The 25,658-nt window shown below is 51.3% G+C and overlaps 1 protein-coding gene across 5 annotated transcripts in view; it reads right to left on the bottom strand.

The window, feature by feature from the left end:
• The window catches only part of HLCS (holocarboxylase synthetase), a 159,310-nt gene extending 133,883 nt beyond the window's left edge, over positions 1 to 25,427 (bottom strand). The window contains exons 1-6 of one of the 5 annotated variants that reach the window (XM_036348273.1): positions 25,066 to 25,427; positions 13,896 to 14,033; positions 10,605 to 10,844; positions 6,141 to 6,303; positions 3,336 to 4,282; positions 66 to 248 (exon numbers count right to left, since the gene is read on the bottom strand). In XM_036348273.1, the coding sequence (XP_036204166.1) occupies positions 66 to 248; positions 3,336 to 4,282; positions 6,141 to 6,192 (1,182 nt within the window). In that variant the 5' untranslated portion in view covers positions 6,193 to 6,303; positions 10,605 to 10,844; positions 13,896 to 14,033; positions 25,066 to 25,427. Of the gene's footprint in view, positions 1 to 65; positions 249 to 3,335; positions 4,283 to 6,140; positions 6,304 to 10,604; positions 10,845 to 13,895; positions 14,034 to 16,825; positions 17,135 to 17,459; positions 17,763 to 25,065 lie in introns of those variants that run through there. The other 4 variants (XM_036348271.1, XM_036348270.1, XM_036348269.1 and 1 more) reach the window with 4 other exon arrangements.
• Between the last annotated feature and the right edge of the window lie 231 nt (positions 25,428 to 25,658).

Here is a 25,658-nt window from a genome sequence, read left to right as displayed (position 1 = left end):
GCCACACCGGCCAGGGGCAGGGTGACTGTTTGGAGAAGGGCGCCTCGGAGGCTGAGCACACTCACCTCCGCCGCCAGCAGCAGGTGAAGAGGCGTTAAGGCAGGAACGTGCTGCACGTCACAGCGGAGGCCGAGGGTGGTCAGGATCTCCTTCAGGACTTCGTACCTCCTCGTGTTGCTGGACTTGAGCAGGTTGAAGTCTTCTTCAGTCTGCACGACTGCAGAGCTGGGAGGTAGTTCCAGGTGCACCTGAGGGGGAGGCACCACTCCATCAGGGGGGGCACTCAGAACATTCACAAAAACGGTGTCTGGCAGTGTTTCTGAAAACGCGGCCGTGAATCCTTCTAATTAGCGACAGGATATACCTTTGAACCTGAACATGTAGAAGGGAACGCCAAGCAGTAAGAAGATTCAGGAGAGCCCAGGAAAACCGTGGCTGTCGGGCCGAGGGGCCACGGTGGAAACGGCCCAGGACAGTAAGCAACTCTCTCAGGTCCCAACTTTTCCCACTGACCAGCCTGGAGGCCTTGGGCAAGTCACTTCACTTGGTCACGAGTATATGGGTGACCGACCCTGAGAAGCACGGGTGTGCTGCGAGCCACGTGGAGTCACCACTGACCGGCAGGCGCACGGGGTGCAGCGGGAGGCCCACTCTACCTGGTGGCCATAGCCACTGGGAAGCAGCCGGGGAGGCAGTCCTCTGAGCCGCCTTTAAGTGTGTTTGCAGGAATCCAGGCAGAGGCGTGGCTTGGGGGGACCTGGGAAAGGCCTGCCCCACACCCCCTTCACCTGACTGAGTTTAAGACCGGGAACTTCAGGCACTCAGTTCAGGCTGGGTCATGTGGTTAACACTGAAACAGCGCCTTCTATCGATGAAAGGTCTGTGTCTTATGACAGAGGAACGTCCCGGAACTCACAGCTCCTCCAGATCAGATTCTCACTGGGCGATCAGCGGGAGGGGACGCCACTCGCACCTAGTGGGTGAGGCAGCTAACACCCGACAAGGCACAGGACGGCCCCACAACAGAGGACACAAGCAATGTCCTCCAGCCGTGGGTGGGACTCTGCGTGAAGGGGGACCACTTCTGCCACCTGGCAAGTTAACCAAGAAAAAGCTCCATTTCCGTGTGGTGTCAGGTGGGTACTAGCCTAATTGGGGTGATCGCTTCACAAGTTACCGAAATGTCTCATCACTATGTTGTATGTCTAAAACTAATACATGTCAACTATAATTAAAAATTTGAAAATTTTTACACAAATAAAATTAGTATTCAATAAAATATACATATATACAATATACAGGGTGAGGCAAAAGTAGGTTGCTTGTATGGAACATAATACAATAATTAACAAGTAATAAATCAAGAATAAACTCTGTGTTTTGTGTACTCACAACTGTAAACCTACTTTTGTCCACCCTGTTTATATATATATGTAGGTATATGTAGAGATATATGTAGAGATATTTTTTAATCCATTGTAGAGATTTTATCTGCATTTCATGCCAAACTCCGTGCCCCTCTGATAACCTAATGTCAGCATAATCCACAGCCTTAAATGTCCCTGCCAACCTGCCCGGCACGGCCAGGGCTGCAGACCCCCTCTTCCCGTGGTGACGGACGGCAACAGCGCCGCGGGCACCCCTTGCCGCCAGGCCACCACCTACTGTGCAGCTGTGGCTGCAGTACTTAGCCTCCTCTTACTGGGTTACATCATTACTCGATTTATGGCAAAGATGAAGGCTATGAAATCCAACAGGGCAAGAGGAAACTAGCCAGCCTGTGATGCTATTTATTGGTTGATCTCAGTGGCGAGGTATCGTCGTGACACAGGCCTGAGGAGAGAGCAGTGACCCTGCCCCAGAGGCTGGAAGTCGTCTGGGATCAGAGATGACACGCTAATCCCCTGAATCTGATTTTTGAAGCTGCATCATATCGCCTTTTTTCCTGGAGCAACACATGCAGTATCGGATTTTATGACAGCAATGGGGCCAATTTAGATGCAGCAGCGAGCAGACCTGCTGTGCAGCTCGGAGGAACGGTCACCACGGTGCCGAATCAATTTTCTAGTCCAAGTCTGTGCACCAGGCGATAAAGTTCGCTCTTCAAAACTGAAATACGGCCCTAGGAAGTCGGGTTGTAGAGTGGATTTTCTGAGAGTGCAGTTACCATAGTTACCGTATTTGCAGAGAGAAAGAGAAGACGAACATGTATTAGGCCTCCAAAAACAAATCCATGTGGTTTGCAACCTAGAGAAAACCGGATTGGTCGCCCATGTTCATCTGTCCCAGTGTCCAGATTGCTTGTTTATATGCATCTTAGGGACAAATGAGCGGGGAAAATGGTAAAGAAACAAACCTATACCCTTGAAAAATGTTTGGTCAGAAAACCAAAAAGACTCAGGAGGGCTGGAAAGAGACAGCATACAAAATTAAAACAACTTAAAACAACGGCCCGGCTGGGGTGCTCAGTGGTTGAGCGTTGACCTATGAACCAGGAGATCACAGTTCAATTCCCAGTCAGGGCACATGCCCAGGTTGTGGGCTCGATCCCCAGCAGGGGGCGTGCAGGAGGCAGCCGATCCATGATTCTCTCATCATTGATGTTTCTATCTCTCCCTCTTCCTTCCTCTCTGAAATCAATAAAAATATACTTTAAAAAATTAAAACAGCCGAAACCGGTTTGGCTCAGTGGATAGAGCGTCGGCCTGCGGACTAAAGGGTCCCAGGTTCGATTCCGGTCAAAGGCATGTACCTTGGTTGCGGGCACATCCCCAGTGGGAGATGTGCAGGAGGCAGCTGATCAATGTTTCCCTCTCATTGATGTTTCTAACTCTCTATCTCTCTCCCTTCCTCTCTGTAAAAAATCAATAAAAAAGTTTAAAAAAAAAATTAAAACAATAAAAAAGGAAACAGTTCCCTAATTCAATAAAAAGATTCCGCTCTAGCTGGTTTGGCTCAGTGGATAGAGCGTCAGCCTGGGAACTGAAGGGTCCTGGGTTCAATTCTGATAGTGGACACAATCCCCAGTGTGGGGCGTGCAGGAGGCAGTCGATCCATGACTCTCTCTCTCTCATCACTGATGTTCCTCCCTCTCTCTCTCTCTCTCTCTCTCTGAAATAAATAACGTTCCTCCCTCACGAGTATTCTGGTTAGACGAGATATTCACGCGACAGGAAAGCCCTGATCTAACCCGTCTACTCACATCAGCAGAAACTCCCAGCCGCAGGTCAAAAGTGCCCCCGGTGCAGGCTCTCAGACCTGGCAAAGCACAGCTGTGCAGGCGCGTTCCCCGTCAGACGTACCCAGAGATCACCACAGGGGCACCGGCCGCCTACCTGGCAAAGCACAGCCTCTCCTCCACGCGCTCCGAAAGGCACTTGCACAATCAGCCTGTCCTGGTCCTCGTTCTCCAGGTGGCCCTGGAGCTGGCCCGGGCGGAGCGGCTCCCCGGGGCCCTGCTCATAAACGCAGCCACTGCTCAGGATGCTGAGCGTCACCTGGCTCTGGTCGGCCTTGGAGAAGACCAGACTCTGGACCGTCTCCTGCAGCGCGTCCTTGCTGGTCACCTGGCAGCCAGCCAACGTGAAGGACGAAGACAGGCCCAGCACCTTCCCGCCCTGGGAGAGGTAGGCCAGGAACTTCTGCTGCACGTCTGTGGGAATAGACTCCCTGGTGGCAATGACCAACAGCAGACAGTTGTCTGGCCACGGGTCTCGGCGCGCACTCTCCTCCGGCAGGTGGTAGAGCGTGTAGCTGTCGGGGTCCACGCACTCAGCCAGAACGGCCCGGACCTGCTGCAACCGGCCCAGGGCCTCCTGGGAGTCGGAGCCCACGTAGAAGAGGATGTTGGGTGCCTTCCCCGTGAGGTTGGTTCTCCTCCCTTCTCTCTCGGGGCAGATGGCCTCAGCCGCACCCTCCCCGCTGCCGCTGGCGTCGTAGGGAAGATCGGGAATGTCTTCTGCAGATGCAAACCTGATGGACTCGATGGTGCTGTTCTCCAGCTCCAAACACTCGTGGCAACTAGACAGGTGGAGGCCGCAGAGCTCGGTGCAGCCCTCTCCTCTGTCGCTCTCCCCAGCGGCCTCGTTCCCGGAGGCGCCGCCTCGCCCTGGGGTGGGTTCTGCACCAAGAATCGCCGGGTCATCTTTGCCAAGGTGCTCCATGACGCCCGGCTCAGGCTCACCCTGGACAGCAGGTTCGGGGCTCGGCTGCAGGCTGCGGGCTGGCTTGGTCGCGGCCTGGTCCTTAAGTTCCTGCAGAGTGGAGTCCTGCAGGTGCACCGCTGACGCATGAGCAGAAAAGACACTCAGTCACCTCTCTGGTTTGTCCTGCTGCTCCGTTCAAAACCCCACTGCACTCCCTGCGTTCCCTGCCTCAGGTTCCTGGGCGCCCACGGCCTCCCCACCTAACCCTGCAGCACCCTTTGGAACCAGGTAAGTGCTCCCGCCTGCCAGGAGGGGGCCCCTGATGGTCTCACAACACCTTTGAGGCGGAAAATCTCAGATTCCCCCGCTGAGGAGTGAAGAAAGTGAGATTCCGAGAGGTCACTTTGCCCACTTCCTTCTAGATTCAGTTTCTTGGGTGACCCTCTCCGATATGATAATGAAACGACAAAACAGAAAGGCACTCCTCTGGGCCTATCCAAGCACATCCCCGAGAAAGCCACTCCCAGGGCGCCCCCTCGGCTGGGCCGGAAGAAGGGTCTTTCCAGTGTCTGCTCTCAGGACTGGAGTATCATTTACAATCACTGATTCAAAAAACATTTACTGAGCACCTGCTCTGCACCTGGCATGGGATTCGGCATATGCAGGTGGCAAATGGGAAAAGTAAGTGATTTACACAAACTTCCGAGCTGGTAAGGAACAGTCATTTGCTCAAGACACCAACGAAGACATTCCTGGACCCGGAAAGCCAGCTTTGAGGCCTAATTAAGGAAGACCATTGTGCATGTTTCTTAAAAAAAATTTAAAAAATGTGTCCCAAAATATTGTGGTATGTATAGTATATATTTCAGATAAAAAAACTAAGATTTAGAACTTCAAAGTAACACTGCCTATGCTTTCCATTCAACCACACTACAATCCAGAAACTAGTTAGCCTGTAGGAGGTTGGGAAAAATACTAGTAACTATTCCACGGGTTCTGAACTTCCATGCTAGCTCACAGACAGTGCGATTATGGGATTTCCTTGTTTAAGGATTTTAAAAGCACTCATGATATTCTAGGGGTAAACTCCTCAAAAAACCTTGGCACATATATGAACTTTATACTATTATGGAAATCTAACCTGTTGACTTAATTAAACTGAGAATAAGCATTCACTTACTAGTAAGTCATACTAAATAGGAGTACTCAACAGTACGCAAGCTAATCACCTATGATGTCTGCTATAATGAAAACATCTAAAGTTACTTACAAACAGCCCAGCGGGAATGGCTCAGTGGTTGAGCGCTGACCTATGAACTAGGAGATCATGGTTTGATTCCTGGGCAGGTCACATGCCCTGGTTGCGGGCTCAATCAGGAGGCTGTCAATGATTCTCTTATCATTGATATCTCTATGTTTCTCTCCCTCTCCCTTCCTCTCTGAAATCAAAATATATAGAGAGAGAAGCCTGGTGCACAACATTTGTGCACTGGGCAGGGGGTCCCTCAGCCTAGCCTGCGCCCTCTCGCAGTCCGGGGGATGTTCGCCAAGGGGTCCTTAGGGCTGCTATGGAGGTGGGAGAGGCTCCCCCACTTCTGGCTGAGCGGCGCTCCCCCTGTGAGAGCACAATGACCACCAGGGGGCAGCTCCTGCATTGAGTGTCTGCCCTCTGGTGGTCAGCGCACATCAAGTGACCGGTTGTTCCACCATTTAGTCAATTTGCATATTAGCCTTTTATTATAAAGGATTAGCCTTAGCTGGTTTGGCTCAGTGGACAGAGTGTTGGCCTGTGGACTGAAGGATCCTGGGTTCGATTCCTGTCAAGGGCAAATGCCTAGGTTGCAAGCTCGATCCCTAGTGTGGGACATGCAAGAGGCAGCCGATCAATGATTATCTGTCATCATTGATGTTTCTATCTCTCTCTCCCTCTCTGAAATCAATAAAAATATATTAAATATATATATATATAAATTAAAAATGTTTAAAGTTACTTACAAACAATCTTTTGGGGTATCAACCCGTTAGCCATCTGGAGTCTGTCTTCCATGAACGCCACCCCCAGCTTGCTGAAGTCATCCACGCTCGCTTTGGCGATTAACTGGTAAGGGTCCCCAGGTCTGCAAGCTAACGGCAAACAACAGTCTGACCACCTCACGATCTGAGGGGAAAATGGGAGGAAGAAAAAGAGAGGTTGGGGTGTCTCTTCTTAAACTAAGGAGGTGCTTCATTTTCCCCTTCAGCGCCCCCTCCCGCCCCCCACTGCACTATTACATCAAAGCTGTGCTGCTGGGACCCTCTCATTTCTGCCCAACGCAGGGCTTACAAAGCTCTAACCACAACCCTCTCCTTTCAAGCTAACGCACGTCTCAATTGCTTTTCTAGGCACTAAAGGGGGAAAGAGCCATCCCCCAGGCCCTGGGAAAACATCGACTTGCCCTTTAGCAACAGAAATCGGAGTAAACAACAAGTCCACACTATGCGGTGATTCATCATGTAACCCGAAGACCAGCCTTTCTCAAAGCGGGGACCACAGCCCACTACAAGGACGCTCCCCGGAGCTCAGGAAAGCGTCAGGGCCCTGAGCGTGACCCCGGCTGCTGCTTCAGACTCCGGAGCTGCAGCTCGGGAATCAGATTTAGACCTGCCTCCCCACTGGTTCCTGAGCAGTGAGGACAACGCCAGGCCTCTCCACAGAGCTCCTGCCCGTCCCGGTTCCCATTTTCACCACGACAGGGAGGGGAGGGAAGGGAGGGGGGGTCGACAGCAGACAAACACTCGGTGCCTTAAGCCTTCCAGTTGTTATAGAAGCATCTCTAACTGGGACATGGAGAAGGGGAGCCCTGGGGTCCAGGGCCTGGCTCTGGAGTCCGAGGACATGGGTCTGGGTCAAACTCAGCTAATCGTGGCTGGGTGTCCTCTGTTCCCTCACTCGTGAAACAGGGAGAAATGGTAGTATCAATACCCACGGTCTTATGGGCTTGTTGTGTTAACACATTAAAAATATATACTGCCCCCGAGCAGAAAACTTGGGACAAAAAAAAGTGCCCAATGAATGAAATTAATCACCAGCTATTAGACATTCTGACTTTAAAAGCAACAGTAAACAGTGATCATTTTTTAAGATGCCATGAATAACTTCCCTACTTCCCAAAATTAATCTTCTCTGAAACATACTGCCCCAAATCTCAAAGTCAGAGATATATAATTTTGAATTCCATTTTTTATTGGTAGGCTAGATTTTTAGAACTCTTGCTGAAAACAATGAAAAATGCTGCATGAAGTAATTAAAACAGCATCTTAAAAGCACTGATGAATGACGACGTAATGAAGAACTGCCAGGCCAAATGCCGGGGTAAATCCGGAACCTACAGAGCGAAGGGAAATTCCCAGAAGCCAAACCACTTCTGCCCTGAGGGTACTTGCTCCTTGGGGAACTTGGGCGCAAAAGTCAAGGTCCAATGGACAAATGGATCAATGGAATAGAACTGAGAGGATAGAAACAAACATACACATGTGTAGCCAAGCATCTGGACGAGGCCGCCAAGACAAGTCAACGGGGAAAGAGCGACAAGCATGCTGGTGCGAGTGGATCTCCACAGGCAGAAGAATGAAATGAACCCCCTCACTCCATGTACAATTCACTCCAGCTGGATCAAATCGTCAATGAGAGCTAAAACCACAAAACTCATAGAAGAAAACATAGGCACAAAATGTCATGACCGTGGATCAGACAATGGTTTCTCAGCTAGGACTCCAAAAGTACAAGCAACAAAAGGAAAAAACAGACAAACTTGCTGTGCTTCAGGGAAAACTTTCAAGAAAATGAAAAGGCAATCAACAAAGCGGGAGGAAATATTTATAAATCATATATCGGATAAGAGACTTGTATCCACAATATATGGAGCACTCCTGTAACTCACCAATAAAAAGACAGATATTCAATTTCAAAATGGGCAAAGGATCTGAAACACATTTCTCAAAAAAAAAATATACACGTGTCAGTAAGTACTTGAAAAGATGCTCCACGTCATCGGTCATTAGGGAAACGCAAATCAAAACCACCATGAAATACTTCACCGCTACTCGGATGGCTAGCATCAAAGATGGGCAATGACAAGTGTTGTAGAGGCTGTTGAGACACCCGAACCCTAGTACATTGCTGGTAGAAATGTAAAATGGTACATACAAGTCTCCGGAAAAGAGTTTGACAATTCCTCAGAAAGTTAAACACAGAGTTACCAGTGACCCAGCAAGTCCACTCCTAGGCATATTCCTAAGAGAACTGAAAACATATGTCCACACACAAAACTGTACACAAATATTCACAGCAGAATGATTCATAATAGCCAAAGAGTGGAAACAACCCAAACGTCCAACTGATGAGTGGAGAAAGAAAATGTATATACCCGTAAATGGATTCGGCCGCGAAAGGAATGAAGCAGCGATACATGGTGCAACATAGATGAATCGCGAACACATCATGCTGAGTGAGTGATTTTCAACCGGTGTGCCACGAGAATTTTTAAAACATGCAGTACCTGACTATCTGACCGGGGCACCGGCCTCTTTTCCCTTCCAGTGGTTCTCAACCTTCCTAACGCCGTGACCCTTTCATACAGTTCCTCATGTTGTGGTGACCCCCAATTCCATTGTTACAAATTGATCATAATGAAAGCATAGTGATTAATCACAAAAACAATATGTAATTATATATGTGTTTTCCGATGGTCTTAGGCGGCCCCTGTGAAAGGGTCGTTCGACCCCCAAAGGGGTCGCGACCCACAGGTTGAGAACCGCTGGCCTAGGGAGTGAGAGGACTCCAGGGTCTGATTTCCCAAAGCTGAATCCTGGCTCCTTTGGCTAACAGCTGTGTGACCCAAGTAAGTCACTCAATTTCTCTGTGCTGTGGTTTCCTGTCTGTAAGGTGTTGATGACAGCAAGAGCACCTACCTACCTGGGAAGACTATTGGGAGTGCTAAATGGGGTGACACATAAGGCACCTGGCCCCTAGGGGGCGCTCTTATTCCAAAACGTGGAGCCCTCAGAGCAAGTATGCTCAGCAGGGACCACACCACCCACCAAGTGGGCAAAAACTGGTTGGGGGGATGGGGTGGGGGGGACATCGTACCTACCGCAATGGTTTGGGCCTCCCACAGCTCAATCCTACCCCACAAAATCTGAGTTTTTAGTATTTCATTTCTCTCTCAGAGAGAATTCAAATTGAACTGAACCTTTCTCCTAAGGGACACAATAATTGTAAATTATGGTTGATAAAGACTGTCTTAGAGGGAAAAATAATACATGCAAGTCTTTAAGGTTAAAAGGTTGAGACCCATTAACTGGCCTGGAATTTGTAGAGGAAGCCCTGGGCGGCCCTCGACAAAGGGCCGGAATTTCCTTTTAGCTCCACTTGCAGCCTCCCCCGGACCTTGTCACTGCTCCCCCCACCCCCTCCCGGACGCACCCCCAGGGTGACTGGGGTTCACCCGGGGGGTCGGGCTGACCAACGGTGCGGTCGGACTCTGCATCGCAAAGGGGACATCTCTGACCAAATGAGAGTGACGCTCCCAATTCAGACAAACGCCGAGCCGACGTCCAGCCCTGAGAACGGAGGAAGGGTGTGAGCTCAGGAGGCTGCGCAGGGAAACTCCCACCGTGGCCAGAGCTGCCTTTTCAGACGAGGGTGAAGGGAAGCATGAAAAGGGCAGTGCCGCCTCCTGCACGGAGCTGAAGCCATCTCTGTTCTGAGCGCTATGGCGGGCGATCTAAGAGCAGGGGTGCTGGCCAGGGGACACCCGCCCAGCGTCAGGGGCTCCATCGCTGATTTAGCAGCCGCGGGAGCGAGCGGGTGGCGCCCCTCCCCGGAGGCAGCACTCAGTGTAAAAGGAGCCGGTCATTAACTCCACACCCGAACAGAGAAGCAGGAGATAAACAAAGCCAGGGGGTGGGCAGGAAGCCGCAGAGAACAATCTCCACACGTCCCTGATCAGGTTTCCCAACTCGGCCAGCCATTTCCTCTCCAAAGCGCCTGTCCTTTTTCTAGGAACGTGGTCCAGGAGCCACCGACCATGCAAACGCCACAGCAGCGGAGCCGGGTGCTCTGATCAAAGCAGAGCCGCCCGTCACCCATCTCCTCCGGGGCCGGGTGTGTTTGCCTTCCGGGGACGGAAAGCAAACAGGACCCTTCCAGTTTGCACTGGGAGATGGAAACACCAGGGCAGAGAAAGAAAAGGCTAAGGAATCAAAGATCAAAGCTAAGGAAGCCCTGCGCAGCCCTTGACAAAGGGGTTCCTCAAAGAAGGGGGGTGCAGAGTCCTGCCGTGAGCAAGTGACTGCAGGCGGCACGGATGACAGCAGGCAGCGAGGTCTCTGCTCCATCAGCCGAACACCGTCCTCGGCCACGGGGAATGGCAGCGCCGGGGGGCGCCAGTGAAAGCCATCGAGAGAGCCCCAACTCACAAAGGTATCGCTTTCGGCATCTGTAAGGGTGGTACCGTCCCAAGCATGTGACAGACTGGCCCCAGGCTGCGTGGTTCAGTTGGCTGGGTGTTGTCCTGTGACTGGAAGGTTGCTGGTCCGATTCCCAGTCAGGACACATACATGCCCGGTTGTGGGCTCGATCCGGGGATTGTGCGGGGGGCAACTGATAGATGTTATGCTCTCACATCAATGTTTCTCTCCCTCTCCCTTCCTCTCTCTCTAAAAAAAAAAAAAAAAAAAGAAAGAAAGAAAGAAAGAAAGAAAGAAAGAAAGAAAGAAAAGAAAAAAGAAATCAATAAAATTTTTTTAAATCAATTAAAAAATTTTAATGTGAAAGAATGTAAGATCTCATCAGGTTTAAAAGTCTGTCTTAAATAAGATATTTTCTACTGAATATCTTAGGATACTGTCAAAGTCAAACGATTTTTGAGTAAAGTGCATACACAGTTTCATAAGGGCGCCCAAAAGGCAAAACCCCACCAAGCAATCAACCCGAACAGGCCTGCAGACTTCGTGAGAAGACAGTGAGCTATGACGGCGGCAGCGCCTCATTAGGTTCTGAAGCCCAACCTAAGAAATGGACTTCGGTGTAATAGCCAAGGCGCTCAGAAAACTAGCTCCAGACAAATCCAGCTCCGGCTGCAAGGCCCGCCAAACTCTGATCACAGACTAAATAAGTTAACTGGATCGCACCCTTGGTGGGTAGGCATCTGTCAACAACCCCCCCCCCAAAAAAAATTAAGAATTAAGCACCTCGCCTTAACCGGTTTGGCTCAGTGGATAGAGCATCGGCCTGCGGACTCAAGGGTCCCAGGTTCGATTCTGGTCAAGGGCATGTACCTTGGTTGCGGGCACATCCCCAGTGGGGGGTGTGCAGGAGGCAGCTGATCAATGTTTCTCTCTCATCGATGTTTCTGACTCTCCATCTCTCTCCCTTCCTCTCTGTAAAAAATCAATAAAATATATTTAAAAAATTAAAAAAAGAATTAAGCACCTCAACCGGGAAGGGCTCAGTTGGTTGGAGCATCGTCCTGTACAACAAAAAGGTTGCAGGTTCAATCCCAGGTCAGGGTGCCTATGGGAGGCAACCAATAAATGTTTCTCTCTCACATCGATATCTCTCTTTCTGTCTCTCTTTCTCGCTCTAACTCTCGCTCTCCCCACCCTTTCCTCGCTCTCTAAAAAAATCAATAAACATGTCCTAAGGTGATGATTAAAAAAAAAAAAAATTAAGCAAAACCGCCATTAAGTGAGATCTTGATGAAATCTTCCTTAGGAGGTAAATTAAATGGGGCACCTGTGGCAGAGACGCTGTTATCTCCCAATATCTAGTCTGTCTTTCTCCCTTGTAGTCACACAACTCCGGTTTCCTCTGAACCCACAGCTGTCCAGCTACAGAATGTATTTCTCAGGCTCCCTGCAGCTAAAGTGATGCGAGAAGTGACTTTGGAAACTTCTGGATTCAATGTTAAAGAGGCGCTGGCTGTTGCCCATGTCCCCCATTCTGAGGGCTGGCACTGGATGAGGCTGACTGCTCTGGGAGTGGCAGGGGTGGAAGCAGCCAGAGTGCCCATCAGTAGATGAGTGGATAAAAGAGCTGCGATAGCCCGGCCGGCATGGCTCAGTGGTTGAGCATCGACCTATGAACCAGGTCACAGTTTGATTCCCAGACAGGGCACATGCCGGGGTTGCGGGCTCAATTCCCAGTGTGGGGCGTACAGGAGGCAGCTGAGAGCAATGATTCTCTCTCATCATTGATGTTTCTATCTCTCTCTCTCCCTCTCCCTTCCTCTCTGAAGTCTATATATATATATATATTTAAAAAGAAAAAAGAAAATAGAAAAAATATTTTTTTAAAAAGCTGTGATACATTTACATAATGTATCATAAAAAAGAAGGAAAACTTACTCTTTGCGACAACACGGATAGACCTGGAGGGTATTGTGCTGGGTAAAATAAGCCAGTCAGAGAAAAACAAGTACCATTTGATTTCACTTACATGTGGAGTCTAATGAACAAAATAAACTAACAAACTCACAGATACCGAGAACAGACTGACAGCTGTCGGAGGGGAGGGGAGTGGGGGGCTGGGTGAGAAACAACCACCTCCTGGACACAGACAACAGTGTGGTGCTCACCACAAGGAAAGGGGGTGGGGGAGGTGGAGAGGGCAAAGGGGATGAATGGTGACAGGTGACTTGACTTTGGGTGGTGAACACACAGTACAATATCCATGTGATGTCTTATAGAACTGTACACCTGAAACCTACATAATTTCATTAACCAGTGTCACCCCAATAAATTCAATTAAAAATTTTTTTTAAATCTCTGAATCAACTTCAAGGCAGCTATCAAAAACAAATAAATAAATGCCAGCCGCCAGGCGCCACCACGCCCTGCTCATGCGTGAACTTTCCAGACTCTTGCCCACGACCAACCAGGACTGGGAGATGCCTCTCTGGGAGCTGCTGCTTCCCCCTGCTGCCCCCTCCCCTTATTGGTGGCCAATGTAAACTCTTTCAAAACAACTTACATCTTTTGCCCCAAACCCATGAGATGAAGGAGCCCCGTCAGCTGGAAATCAGCAGACATGTCCGCTTTCTCCCTCCAGCCCGGACGCTGGTGGTTGAGCTTGCACATCCCAGGACCTGGTCCTTCTCTGCCAGCACATGGCTCAATAAGCCCGTTCTGTCAGGACCACTCCCAGCCTCGAAGGTTTGACATAAGGATGGACTAACTGGCCTGGGGACACTGAGCCGTGCTGCCCAATGACATGGTGTGGGCCACAAACGCAGCCACACAGGCAGTTTCACCTGTTCTAGCAGCCACGTTTTAAAAAGTAATAAAAAATAAAACAAAATAAATGTTTTGCACTGGGCGGTTTTGCTCAATGGATAGAGCATGGGTCGGTCTGTGGACTAAAGGGTCCCTGGTTCGAATCCCACAAGGAGCAAGATCAATCCCAGGCCCTGGTCGGAGCCTGTGCGGGAAGCAACCAACTGATGTGTCTCTCTTACATCCACTGTCTCTCCCCCTCCCTCCCACTCTCTCTAAAAATCAGTGGGAAAATATCCTTCAGTGAAGATCAACAAAATAAAAAATTTAAACTGGGGAAAGTAACTTCACTGATACATTTTCATTTAACCCAAAACATCCTGAAAGAAAGGGAGTCACAAAGGCCAGGAAAAAGCTCTCGTAAGACAACGAATTCAGTTTTAATTAAGACACACAGTTTCCTTACAATAAACAAATGAAAAACGCGTTACTCACGGTTTCTGTAGGGGAAGACGGCCTCTGCAGATTCTCCCCCTGCACCCAAACGCTCTCTGTCACAAATGCTATGTGTTCGGCTTCAAGTATGAGAGGAGAAACAAGATAGAGGGCCCACTTGTTCAAGTCATCAATGGACTGGATAGATAGAAAGAAAACACCAAAAAGGGATTTAATGTCACTTCACACCACAACTGCCACTTAACTCAACATCCGGGGCATCTCCCCCTCCCCCCTCGCTAATTCCAGGTGGGATATAAGTAAGGTCATGGGGTGCCCTCCTACAGACCACCTTCACCTGCGCTTCTTGTTGAACTAGGGCTAAACAAACAGCTGCAAACTCCCCTCTAGGACTCAGGACAGCTTTAACATCTCCAGATACTTGTTAGCAACTAATTGATTCTCAATCTGGGCTTACTGCTACTACTCTTTACTGTTTAGAGAAAACGAGGCATGCGGCCCGCCGGCTGCGCGTTCGACATCCTTGGTTTAGAGCAGCGGTCACCAACGGGTGGTCCGTGAGGTCTTAAAGGTTGGCGACCGCTGGTTTAGAGCATGTGGGAGCTCTCCAAATGGCAACGTGGAGGGACGTGTGCTTGTTGTTGTTGTTAATCCTCACCTGAGGATATTTTTTCGGTGATTTTTAGAGTGGAAGAGAGGGAAAGACAGAGAAACATCCATGTGAGAGAGGCACATCGATTGGTTGCCTTCTGCACGCACCCTGACCAGGGTCTGGGCCGGGAAGGAGCCTGCAAAGGAGGTGCATGCCTTTGACTGGATTCGAACCTGGGACCCGTTGGTCCACAGGCCGACGCTCTATCCACTGAGCCAAACCAGCTAGGGCTTGGAGGGACTTTTAAAGATGAGGTTCAGAGCCTGGCCAGTGTTGCTCTGTGGATGAGCACTGACCCATGAACTAGTACAGGGGTGGGCAAACTTTTTGACTCGAGGGCCACAATGGGTTCTTAAACTGGACCGGAGGGCCGGAACAAAAGCATGGATGGAGTGTTTGTGTGAACTAATATGAATTCAAAGTAAACATCATTACATAAAAGGGTACGGTCTTTTTTTTTTTTTAGTTTTATTCATTTCAAACGGGCCGGATGCAGCCCGCGGGCCGTAGTTTGCCCACGGCTGAACTAGTAGGTCATGGTTCAATTCCCGGTGAGGGCACATGCCTGAGTTGCGGCTCGATCGCCAGTGGAGGGCGTGCAGAAGGCAGCTGATCGATGGTTCTCTCTCATCATTGATGTTTCTACCTCTCTCTCCCTCTCCCTTCCTCTCTCTGAAATCAATAAAAACATATTTTTTAAAAATGAGGCTCAGAAGTGCATCCCATTAGACAGAAGCACGTTACTAACAGAAGCCTAGCCCAGAGGACTGTTCTTGCATTTCCATCAGCCATTACAGCTTTAAGAACATATCTAAAGAAGAAGAAGAAAAATAAAAGCACGTGCAATTAAAAAAAAGAAAAGCTAGAAAGATGAACTGTGATTTAAACTCTGAGGGCACAGAGCAGCACAGCGCAGGCCGGGCCCATCTGGTCCGGCGGGTGAGACAGTGCTATCTGACTGAAGGTCTGGGGCAAAGGTAACTATGCTAAGAACTGGGGGCACAGAATCCCTTGAAAGCCCAAGGCAGGTTTGGCTGGAGCAGTGGGCAAGGGCTGAAAAGCTTTAGTTGTAGTCACTGAAGTTAGCAGAAGACCAATCAAGTCATGGAGGTGTTCAAAAGTAGAACTGTCCTCCTGGCCGGGTGGCTCAGTTGGTTGGAGCGACGTCCCGAACACCAAAGGCTGCAGGTTCCATTCTGGGTCAGGGCTCCTACTAAGTTGCAGGTTCGACACCTAGTCAGTGTCAGAGGCCACTGATCTGTTTCTCTCCTCCCCCCGCCTCTCTAAAGTCAATAAACATATCCTCGAGTGAGGATAAAACAAAACAAAAAAGAGAGTAAAACTGTTTCTCAAGAAAATTAAAGACATTTACCTCTGAATATTTTTGAATATTCGAAATTTCCACTCTAAATTTTAAAGGTTATTTTTTAAAGTAAATGATCCAGTGTGCAAGCCAGTACAATAGAAAAGTCCATCTCTCCATTTTCCCCCTCTTGGACTTGTTTCTCAATCAGGGTTCCTTGAGAGAATTAAGCCGTCAGGCGTCCACCATATGGAGTGAATGAATGTAACTCCTTTGCAACTAGGTCAGCGGATCTCAACCTGTGGGTCGCGACCCCTTTGGCGGTCGAACGACCCTTTCACAGGGGTCGCCTAAGACCATCCTGCATATCAGATATTTACATTACAATTCATAACAGTAGCAACATGACAGTTATGAAGTAGCAACGAAAATAATTTTATGGTTGGGTCACAACATGAGGAACTGTATTTAAAGGGCCAGAAGGTTGAGAACCACTGCAGTAGACTAACAAGGAAGGGCATTTTTGATTTGCTAGCAGAACAGTACAATCCTATACTTACGCATAACCCCAACAAAATATTCAAGACCTGAGATAAGATTTTAATTCCCATTCGGGTGTTATGGTTTTACACACATAGAAAATCTCATTTTTATGCTAAAAATGAGCCAACTTTCCAGAAGGAAAGGGCAAGAAGCCAATGAAAAGCAAAACACTTTGAAACATTCATGAAAACAGTATCAGTGACATCAACGGAAATTTTCGCTGAACCGCACTGTGAACCAAGTCCATTTCCAAGAGCTGAACGGGAAGAACTACTGTCCCTTTCACGGAAAGCAGAGCTTTTGCTGAGATTAAGCCACAGCGCGGCTGAACGTGTAGCCACCGGGCTAAGAATTGGGCCAAAAAGACAAAGACTGTGCAAACCGAAATAAGACAGGTGAAAGGCGACCGGTGGGGCGCCCGGCTGGTAAATGACACCCTGACAGGAGAGGAGGGCGGGCAGTTTTTGTCACCTCGGAGATATCTGACAGAGAGCTGAGAATTTGCTGTCTTTCTCCGAATTCATTCACCCAGACGGCAGCCCGCAGTGGAGGGGAGGACGCCAGGAGCCTGAGTGGGCAGCGCTCTCGGGCTCAGTGCCAGTGGCCATCGCGATCGCACAGGTACACGCCTATTTGGAAGCCAAGGGCCCGGCGTCCGTGCACTCGCCCCGCGCGCCTGAGTTTTCGGATCTCTGGTCCCCTTAAAGCCGGCTCCGTGGGCATCGCGGGCAGGGGGCCCGGCCGGGCGCTTCCGAGACGCCGGGTGCAGAGGGGTCCTCCCAGGCCCCCACAGCACGGGACCGGCCGGGTGGAGGGGAGGCGGTAGGAGGGGCCCAGGCAGGCGCTTCCGGATTGCCCCGCCCCCTACCACTGTGCCCCGCCCCCTCCGCTGGTACCCTGCCCTTCCCGCCACCGGAGCTGCCCCGCCCCAGGCCCCGCCCACCGCTGGTGACCCCCCGCCCCGGCCCCGCCCCTCCGCTGGTCACCCGCCCCGCCCGCCCCCCGGCCCCGCCCACCGCTGGTGACCCGCCCCGCATGCCCCGCCCTCAGGCCCGCCCCCCTCGGGCCCCGCCCCGCATGCCTCGCCCCGCCGCGGCCCGCCCACCTGGCTCTCGCCGACGCAGAAGACGCGGCCGCCGCGGCTCAGGCACACGCTGGCTTCCGGGGGCCGCGCGGCCGCCACGCAGAAGGTGAAGGAGCAGCGCGAGGCGCGCAGCCGCTGCACCGTGATGCGCACGAGCGCGGCCGGCCGGCGCCCCCAGCGCGCCCACAGGTACAAGTAGCACAGCGTGATGAGCATGGCCGGCCGGCCGCGGAGGGGCGCGGGCCCGGGACGCTCGAACTCGCCGGCCCGCCCCGACGCGCCCCTCCGCCTGTCCCAGTCGCCGGCCCTCCCGCCCTCCCGACGGCCGGAAGAGGCGGAGCCGCGGGGACGCTGGTAGGCTGGGGGCGTGCTGGAGAGAGAAGGGTGCGGGCTGGGGAGATGGGCAGGTACGTGGTGATGGAGGGAAAGCGGGGAGGGGAGGGGGGTGATGAGTAAGTTGAGCACCAGCGGGTAGGCCCCGGGCTCCTGGCCTGCGTCTGCCCGGGTCCGGCCTCCCTAGAGGGGGTGGGAGGCTGACGGAGGACAGGGCTGTGCATGTGTATGGCATTAACAGCTCCATACGGAGTCACAGCGTGCTGACAGCCTCCACCCCGCCCAGCTGGGAAAGTAAGGTGAGGCCTTCTTGCTCAAAGGATTTTAGCATAACTTAAGCAAATTCATGCAATGCAATAATACTTTTCCTCTGGACCCTAGTATACAGTAAGGGCGGGAAACAAGTTAAAGACAGATCGGGAGTAAAAAGGCTGCTGGTGTTCTTTGACGTGAGCACTTTGTGAGCATCCTAAAGCCAGTTCTGGGAAACATCAGTAATGACTCACTGTTCTTGTCCCCTACGTCTGAGGGCCTAAGAGAAGCATAGTTATTCCTGACGGGAATGAGATGTCTCCGTGGAGGCTCGCTTTTCTCCAAGGCAGCGTGTACGGGAGTGTTGCGGACAGGACACAACCCCCCTCACTCACGGGGACACCAGAGGTGGAGCAACTCAACCGCAAGTGAACAGCAGCGGCCTCAGCCACGCGGAGGCACATCTCCCTGCGTTGCTTCCCGTTCTCGCCTTGGCTATGAGTGGGTGGCAACACACAGTAAAAGCCAGCCAGTGTGCCACTCCCAAGTCTTCCTTCACCCGAGGACAGATTTTCCAAGTACCCTGACCCTTTACGCATCTGCTTTAGAATAGCGGTATAGAATACCCACTTTCAGAACCTCGCACCTCGGGTCAGATGACACAGGAAATTCTCCCATTCCACATAGCAAGAATAGTTTTAAAAAGAGAAAGACTCCAAGGAGAAATAACTGGGCTCAAAAACAAGGTAAGCGTCACAGTGGGCCAGACATAGAAGACAGCGGTACGCAGGGCTGAAGCCAGATCCTACGTGACAGGTGGGAAGTGGGTCCCTGCACAGTAACAAGACCTGAACCTGTGTCCCTGGAGAAAGAAGTGAGTGAGCCCCTATGAGGAGGGACTCCGCCCCTCCATGATGACAAAGGGCTACCAGTCAGAAATTAGAACATGAAAAGGTTTATTAAAGTGCTAAGCCCTAATGTTTTCCTAGACAAACACTTCAGATAGCCTTATTGAAGTTTGCTGAATTTCAGCTCAAAAGACCAGTCTCCCCACCCCCACTAGGTATGGAGAGGCCATCTCTTCTCCTGACGGTCACAGCATCTCTAGTTTTTCCAAGTTCCTTAAGAGCTTTGCAACCTCACCTTCCCACAGACACCATGCCTCCATCCGGCCAGCATGGGAACTTTCCAGGCTGGCCTTTAGATGCCTCACAATGTCTTGGTCTGAGAAGACATCATGGGAAAATGTGGGGGTCAAAACTGTACATTTAAAATGATGGAGCTTAGCTTCATTGCCCCCGGATAGCAATGGAAAAGGGGAAGGAGGCAAAAAATAAGACATCAGGGGAGATCTAGCTGGTTTGGCTCAATGGATAGAGTGTCAGCCTGCGGACTGAAGGGTCCCGAGTTCGATCCCAGTCACGGCACATGCCCAGGTTGAGGGCTCCATCCCCAGTGTGGGGTGTGCAGGAGGCAGCCAGTCATTGATGTTTCTCTCTCATCATTGATGTTTCTATCTTCCTCTCTGAAATCGATAAAAAAATATATTTTTTTTTAAAAAGGCATCAGGGGAGCTGACTGTGTGTGTACTTGATTCGCACCCTGTAGCCCCTTGCTACTCAGAATGGTCCTTGGCATGAGCAGCATTGGTATCACCTAGAAGCTCACTAGAAATGCAGAATCCCAGGCCCCACTAAGTCAATATCTGCACTTTTTTTTTTAAATCCTCACCAGAGGATATGCTTTTATTGATTTATTGGTTCATTTATTTTAGGGAGAGAAATATCGATATGAGAGAGAAACATGGATCGGTTGACTCCTGCACCCACCCTGACCAGGGATCAAAAATGCAACCTTTTTGGTGTATGGGTCAACGCTTCAACCAACCAAGCCACCTGGCCAGGGCAATGTCTGCACTTTTTAACAAAATCCCCAGGTGATTCACAACCACATTCAAATTTGAAAAGCGCTGCTGAAGCCTTCCTCTGTTACTCCCTGCATCTGGGTTACTCTAGACCAGTGGTCGCCAACCTTTCGGGCCTCACGGACCACCAGTGGTCCACGGACCACCGGTTGGCGACCACTGGTCTAGACTCTTAACAAGAGTCTTCTAAATTGTGGAGAAGAAGACCACAGACTAGGAATTTCAAAATGAGACTTTGTCACTACAGGGAAGACAGTGCACTCACCAGGCAGCAACTGAAGACCACCTCAGTTACCCACCAGAAGGACAGGCTCGCTCTAAGAAAAGCCTTCCCAGACCCCCGCCTCTACTCTCCCGCCCTTAGGCATGTCCCGGAAGTGATGGTCTGGGGACAAGGCAGAGTGTGAACCAAGAGAAGATCACTCCCCTCGGAAGCTGTCCTGTCCCCCGTTCAATACATGACAGCTCGTCCCCAGAGGAAGTCGATCACATTGACATTAGCTCTCTCTGAACATGGGAAGCAGTCAGCATGCTGATCAGGCCAGAGGCCAGAGCTGAGAAGGATTAGTTTGTTTCGGAAATTTAAAAAATCCCAGTTTAGTAGGAATGAGTAGAAGCTGAAGTTTAAATAACTGTAATTGTAAACAGTTCGTTTTTTTAGCAGTTAAAGTATGTAGTCTCTGTTTTATAAATAAAAGAATCTGTTCCCTCCAAAACAGTGTTGGACTGCTAGACAAGTTTGTGAATTTAAAATGATATTCAGAGACCCTGGCCATCATAGCTCAGTGGTTGAGCGCTGACCTATGAACCAGGAGGTCATGGATCGATTTTCAGGTCAGGGCACAAGCCCGGGTTGTAGGCTCGATCCCCAGTGTGGGGCTTGCAAGAGGCAGCCAATCATTGAGTCTCTCATCATTGATGTTTCTATCTCTCCCATATCCTTCCTCTCTGAAATCAATAAGAATATTTTTTTTTAATAAAATGATATTCAGAGATCCCAGGGACTCAAGGATGACCATCTATTTAAAGTGCCTTCTGAGAAAAGGTCATTGAAGTACTTATTTGAAATCATGAGGTTTTTGTTGGCAAAAACTATAACATGTGGCCCTAGATGGTTTGGCTCAGTGGAAAGAACGTTGGCCTGCAGACTGAAGGGTCCCAGGTTCAATTCCGGTCAAGGGCATATGCCTGGGTTGTGGGCTCAATCCCCAGTAGGAGGCAGCTGATCAATGATTCTCTCTCATCATTAGTGTCTCTATCTCTCCTATCCATTCCTCTCTGAAATCAATAAAAATATATGTTTTTAAAAAACTATAAAATGTGAAGAGTTTTTCTTTGAATATTTGACAATCTATGGTACATGCGTTTAGTAGTCAGAAGAAACCAACCCTGTCGACACTTTGATCTTGGACTTCCAGCCTCCAGACTGTGGGGAAATAAGCCGCCTTATTAGCCCAAGGAGACTAAACCATCCAGTTCTCAGGATGCCTGTCTCTCACCCTCTGAACCGCTGGGTGTGAGTGAGTCTGGCCAGCTGCTGCCCTCACCTGTTCTCTTTTTTTTTTTCTTTTTTTTTTTTGGTGCGGAAACCCAGGATCGAACCTCACCTGTTCTCTTCCTCGGCGGGTTCCATTTGCCTGCCTGCCGGGTTTCAGCGGCCACCCCTCAGGGCGTGATCTCAGGCCCTCACTGCCACTCTGGCCTCTCCCAGCCTCCAATGCCATACTCACCCTCTGCATATCTCTTGTGGGATATTCTGTTGGTATCTCAGAAGCAGCATGAGTAAAACGAAATGCATTTTTCTCCCACAAACTACCTCTTTACCGTGATTTCTTTATCTCTGTTAATGGCATCACATCCTCCTTTCCACGTCGACCTAGGGCTCGGTCTTCTTGGAGTACCAACTGCTCTCCACCCGAAACCCTGTTTCTTTCCGTTGATGGTACCTCCACCTTCCCCCTCGAGCTCTGAAATTCTGGGATCCCAATACAATGACAATGTGATTCACTTTACCAGGATTTGATTTGCAGTAATGTTGTATTCACCTTCATATCCCTGGCATTTAGCACTGTGCCAGCACACAGTAGGCGCTTAATAAAAAGTTTCGGAAACTGGCTCCTACACCCACTTGTAAAGTGAGGTAACACTTATCTCTTTCACTCAGTTGGCCGCTAGAAAGAGGCGCTCACAGAATTTTCTTCATTGGGAGCAAATTTATCTTCATCCAGCAGAGGGGAGTGGTCCCTTACATCCCAGGCAGAATCTCTTCCTGGTTGGGGGAGGGGAGTCACCATCTGTGAGCAGTTTCCTGCCCATCAGACAGGACCTGCACTTGGGGCCATTACGGATCAGACAGCTACACACACAGAGAGATACACACACGGCACTTAGCACTCGGCAGCCTCAAAGGTCTAAATCACCTCAACGAAGGTGAAGTGACCCAAACAGGTGAGCTCTGCTTGCTCCACGGACACTTGTCTTCCAATGACTCTGTCTCGTTTCCAGAAGTAAGGTCTTAAAGGGCCAGTTATGGAGGTCAAGTAAATGAATGTGGAAATTGACAACAACCTTTACAACCAAAATGAGGTAAAAACCCCAACTCCCACCACCCCTGCAGCAGCCCCGGGGGGAGCCTGCGTGAGCTGCAGTTTGCATAGTTAAGCAATAGAGGCGACAGTCTGGAGTCAGGAATTCTGGGTTCAAATATTGCCTGACCCCCGACTCCACACACACGCATGCACATACGAATGCATTCAGTGGCCTGGGCAGGTGCCTATTTCCACAGCTTGAGGGTTAGAGCATCCACCAGGTGCCAGTGGACAGTGAGCATACTGCGCCAACTGTACCCTTTTAAGGACAGGGAGATGTTCTGAGAAAGGTGTTGAGGTGATCCCATGGTTGTACAAACAACACAGTGTGCCCTTACACACACTATAGGGAACAGCCCGTAAGCATGTCACTGTATAAAACACGAGATTAAATCAAGCACAAGAAAAAATGAGGCAATCACGAGATGGGTGGGTCTGCTGCCCAAGGAATGGCATACTGTTTACACAGCAAAAAGAAATTTTAGTAAGTAGAAAGAAAACATTAAAATAATGATAAAAGGTGTAGTATAGTAAATATATGGACCAGTAACAGTCATTGCCCAGTATTACATACTGTACGTAACTGCAGGTGCGATACCTTTGGACAACGGGCAGCGAAGTGGGTGTGTGCACACCAGCATCACCGCAGACACCTGAGTATCTTAGGGCAGCTGCAAGGTTATGACAGCTAATGTCACTGGGCTACAGGCATCTTTCAGCTCCACTGTGATTTTAGGGGACCATCATCACATGCTCCGCTGTGGACAGAAACCTCATTGTGCGTGACCTCTAACTGTTCTGATGGAGGAACAGCCACCCGCACAAAGTCAACAGGAAGCGGAGGGCAAGGCAATCCCACCCTCAGGGTACTCGCTGGGGTGGGTGTACCTCCTGTAACAGCGCAGGACACTCAGGCTGTGCGGCCCACACAAAGCGGGGCCCTTTCCCGCGGACCACATGCCTTTCCCAGGCACAGCAAAGCTGTCTGCCTAGGAACCGTCCTCAAGGGGCCAGTCGCGGTGCCCGAAGTCTCTACCAGGCGAAATACCCCTTCCGGCTATGCCATCTCCCAACGGAGTGAAGTCAGTGTCAAGCCCTGGGCTGCAGCTTTGAATGGAGCCCATCACACTAATTAGAAAACTCAAAGTAGGACCCTGTGTGTAGGAGAGAGGACAAATATTCAGCTGTGGCCCTGCCGCGTGGCTCAGGGGTTGAGCGTGGACCTATGAACCAGGAGGTCATGGTTTGATTCTCGGTCAGGGCCCATGCCCAGGTTGTGGCCTCGATCCTGAGTGCAGGAGGCAGCTGATGGATGATTCTCTCACCATTGATGTTTCTCTCTCTCTCTCCCTTCCTCCCTGAAATCAATAAAAACATATTTTTAAAAAACCTTTCAACTGAGTATAAACTGCAGCCCTGTGAATTGCTGGGTGGAACCCTGGCCTGAGCATATCTGGGGGCAAAAAAGACCACAGGGACAAGCAGAGGGCTATCCAGGGACAGCTGGAAATCAAAGGGCCCGAAAGGGTCAAATGCTAACGGGCCCTTAGGCAGTGTCCTGGCGGGAAGCACAGGGAGAGAGCCACGGAGAAGCAGACTCCACCCCGCAGAGACCCTCCCTGTGGCCCAAAATTCCGTGAAAAGGGGCAGACGAGTCACATGACAACTGCACTTTCTCTTCCCCCCACCCCCACCCCCGCCACCACCCTGAACATTTTCCCTTCGGAACTGACGCTTCCGTGCTTAGTGAAAGCCAATCACTGCTTAAGCAAAACAAGCAGTCCTGCCTCCGATCACCCTTTGCTGCCGGACATGTCACGGGCCTGGGAAGCAGTCTGGTGGGAACAGGGGGTGGGAGGACCGAGCGGAAGGTTCCGGACAGCGGACAGCCCCCCACCTTCCCGGCCCACAGCTTCGCTCCCTCGCGGTCGGTCCCCGAGGCTCGGTGGGGAGACTCCAGGGCGCGGTCCGGCGAGGCGGCAGCGCCCCCTGTTGGTGGCCCTTGCTTTGCAGGTCAAACCGAGATTTTTAAAGATGATTATGCAAACCCCACTTCTTAGCCCCGAAAGCATTGCAGGCGGTTTGTAACCACAGCAAATCTGGTGGAATAGGGAGAGAAGTGAAGAAGCAACTCGGCAGCCACAGGGCGGAGTACGCTCCGTGTTTATAACAAGGCGCCTTCAGCAGAGAAGGAGCCCGCTCCCGCCGGATTGGAGCTGCTGTACCAGCCGCTTTCTGCAGGCGGTCGGCCCCGGGGAGGTGCTCCCAGCCCCCACTCGCACCCCTGCGTGAGGAGAGCAGCCAGGAGCACGCGGGGTTTGGTTAGACCGTTCCTTCCCACAAACATCTCCCAGGGGTGGGGGGCGGGGGGTAAACAGCGGCATCCAAGGCGGAATCTGGCCTCCTCTTAGGAAACCCACCGAGCAGCAAGCGCCTGCGCCCCGGGGAGCCGCGGCCCTGGCACCGCGCCCCTCTCACCTCCTTTTTCCTGGGGAGACGGACCCCCGGGGTCGATGGGCGCCGCACGTACCTGTGGGCCGAGCCCGGATCCCAGCGCCGCGATCCCGGCCTCCCGGCCTCGCAGTCCCGCAGCCGCGCCTGCACCGAGTGGGCGGCCGCCCCCGAGAAGCGCCCGAAGGGGGCGGGGGACTCGTCGCCAAGGACGGAGCAGGAGGCAGCAGGGGCGTGGGAAACAGGGCGTGGGAACGGCCAGCTCTGGATTCTCCTCCGTGGGGCCCCCTGCCGGGCCGCCACCCCAAATCCTGACAGCGCTGCAGCCCGGCCTGGCTCCGCTGGACGCGCTGGCGGGGCGCCCGGCGGCGGAGTCGCCCTCCCGCTGCGCTGGCCTCCGCCATTGGCTGCCCGGGCACCGGGCCTGCCTCCCGCCCCGCCGCCCGGAGGTCTGGCCTCAAACGTCCACAGGCCGCCCCCTCGGGAGGCCCCGCCAGACCCTGCGCCAAGTGCGACCCCTTCCCAAAGTCCTCTGCGGTGGCACCCTCCTGGCACTGTGGGCACCACGTGCCTGCCTCCCCTCCTCTCTCTCTCTCTCTCTCTCTCTCTCTCTCTCTCTCTCTCTCTCTCTCTCTCACACACACACACACACACACACACACACTGTCTGGA

This window comes from Myotis myotis, unplaced genomic scaffold (genome assembly GCF_014108235.1).
Source record: "Myotis myotis isolate mMyoMyo1 unplaced genomic scaffold, mMyoMyo1.p scaffold_m19_p_2, whole genome shotgun sequence".
Classification (NCBI taxonomy): Eukaryota; Metazoa; Chordata; class Mammalia; order Chiroptera; family Vespertilionidae; genus Myotis; species Myotis myotis.
The sequence above is the reverse complement of the archived record's forward strand: the minus strand, read 5'-3'. Positions and strand labels throughout refer to the sequence as shown.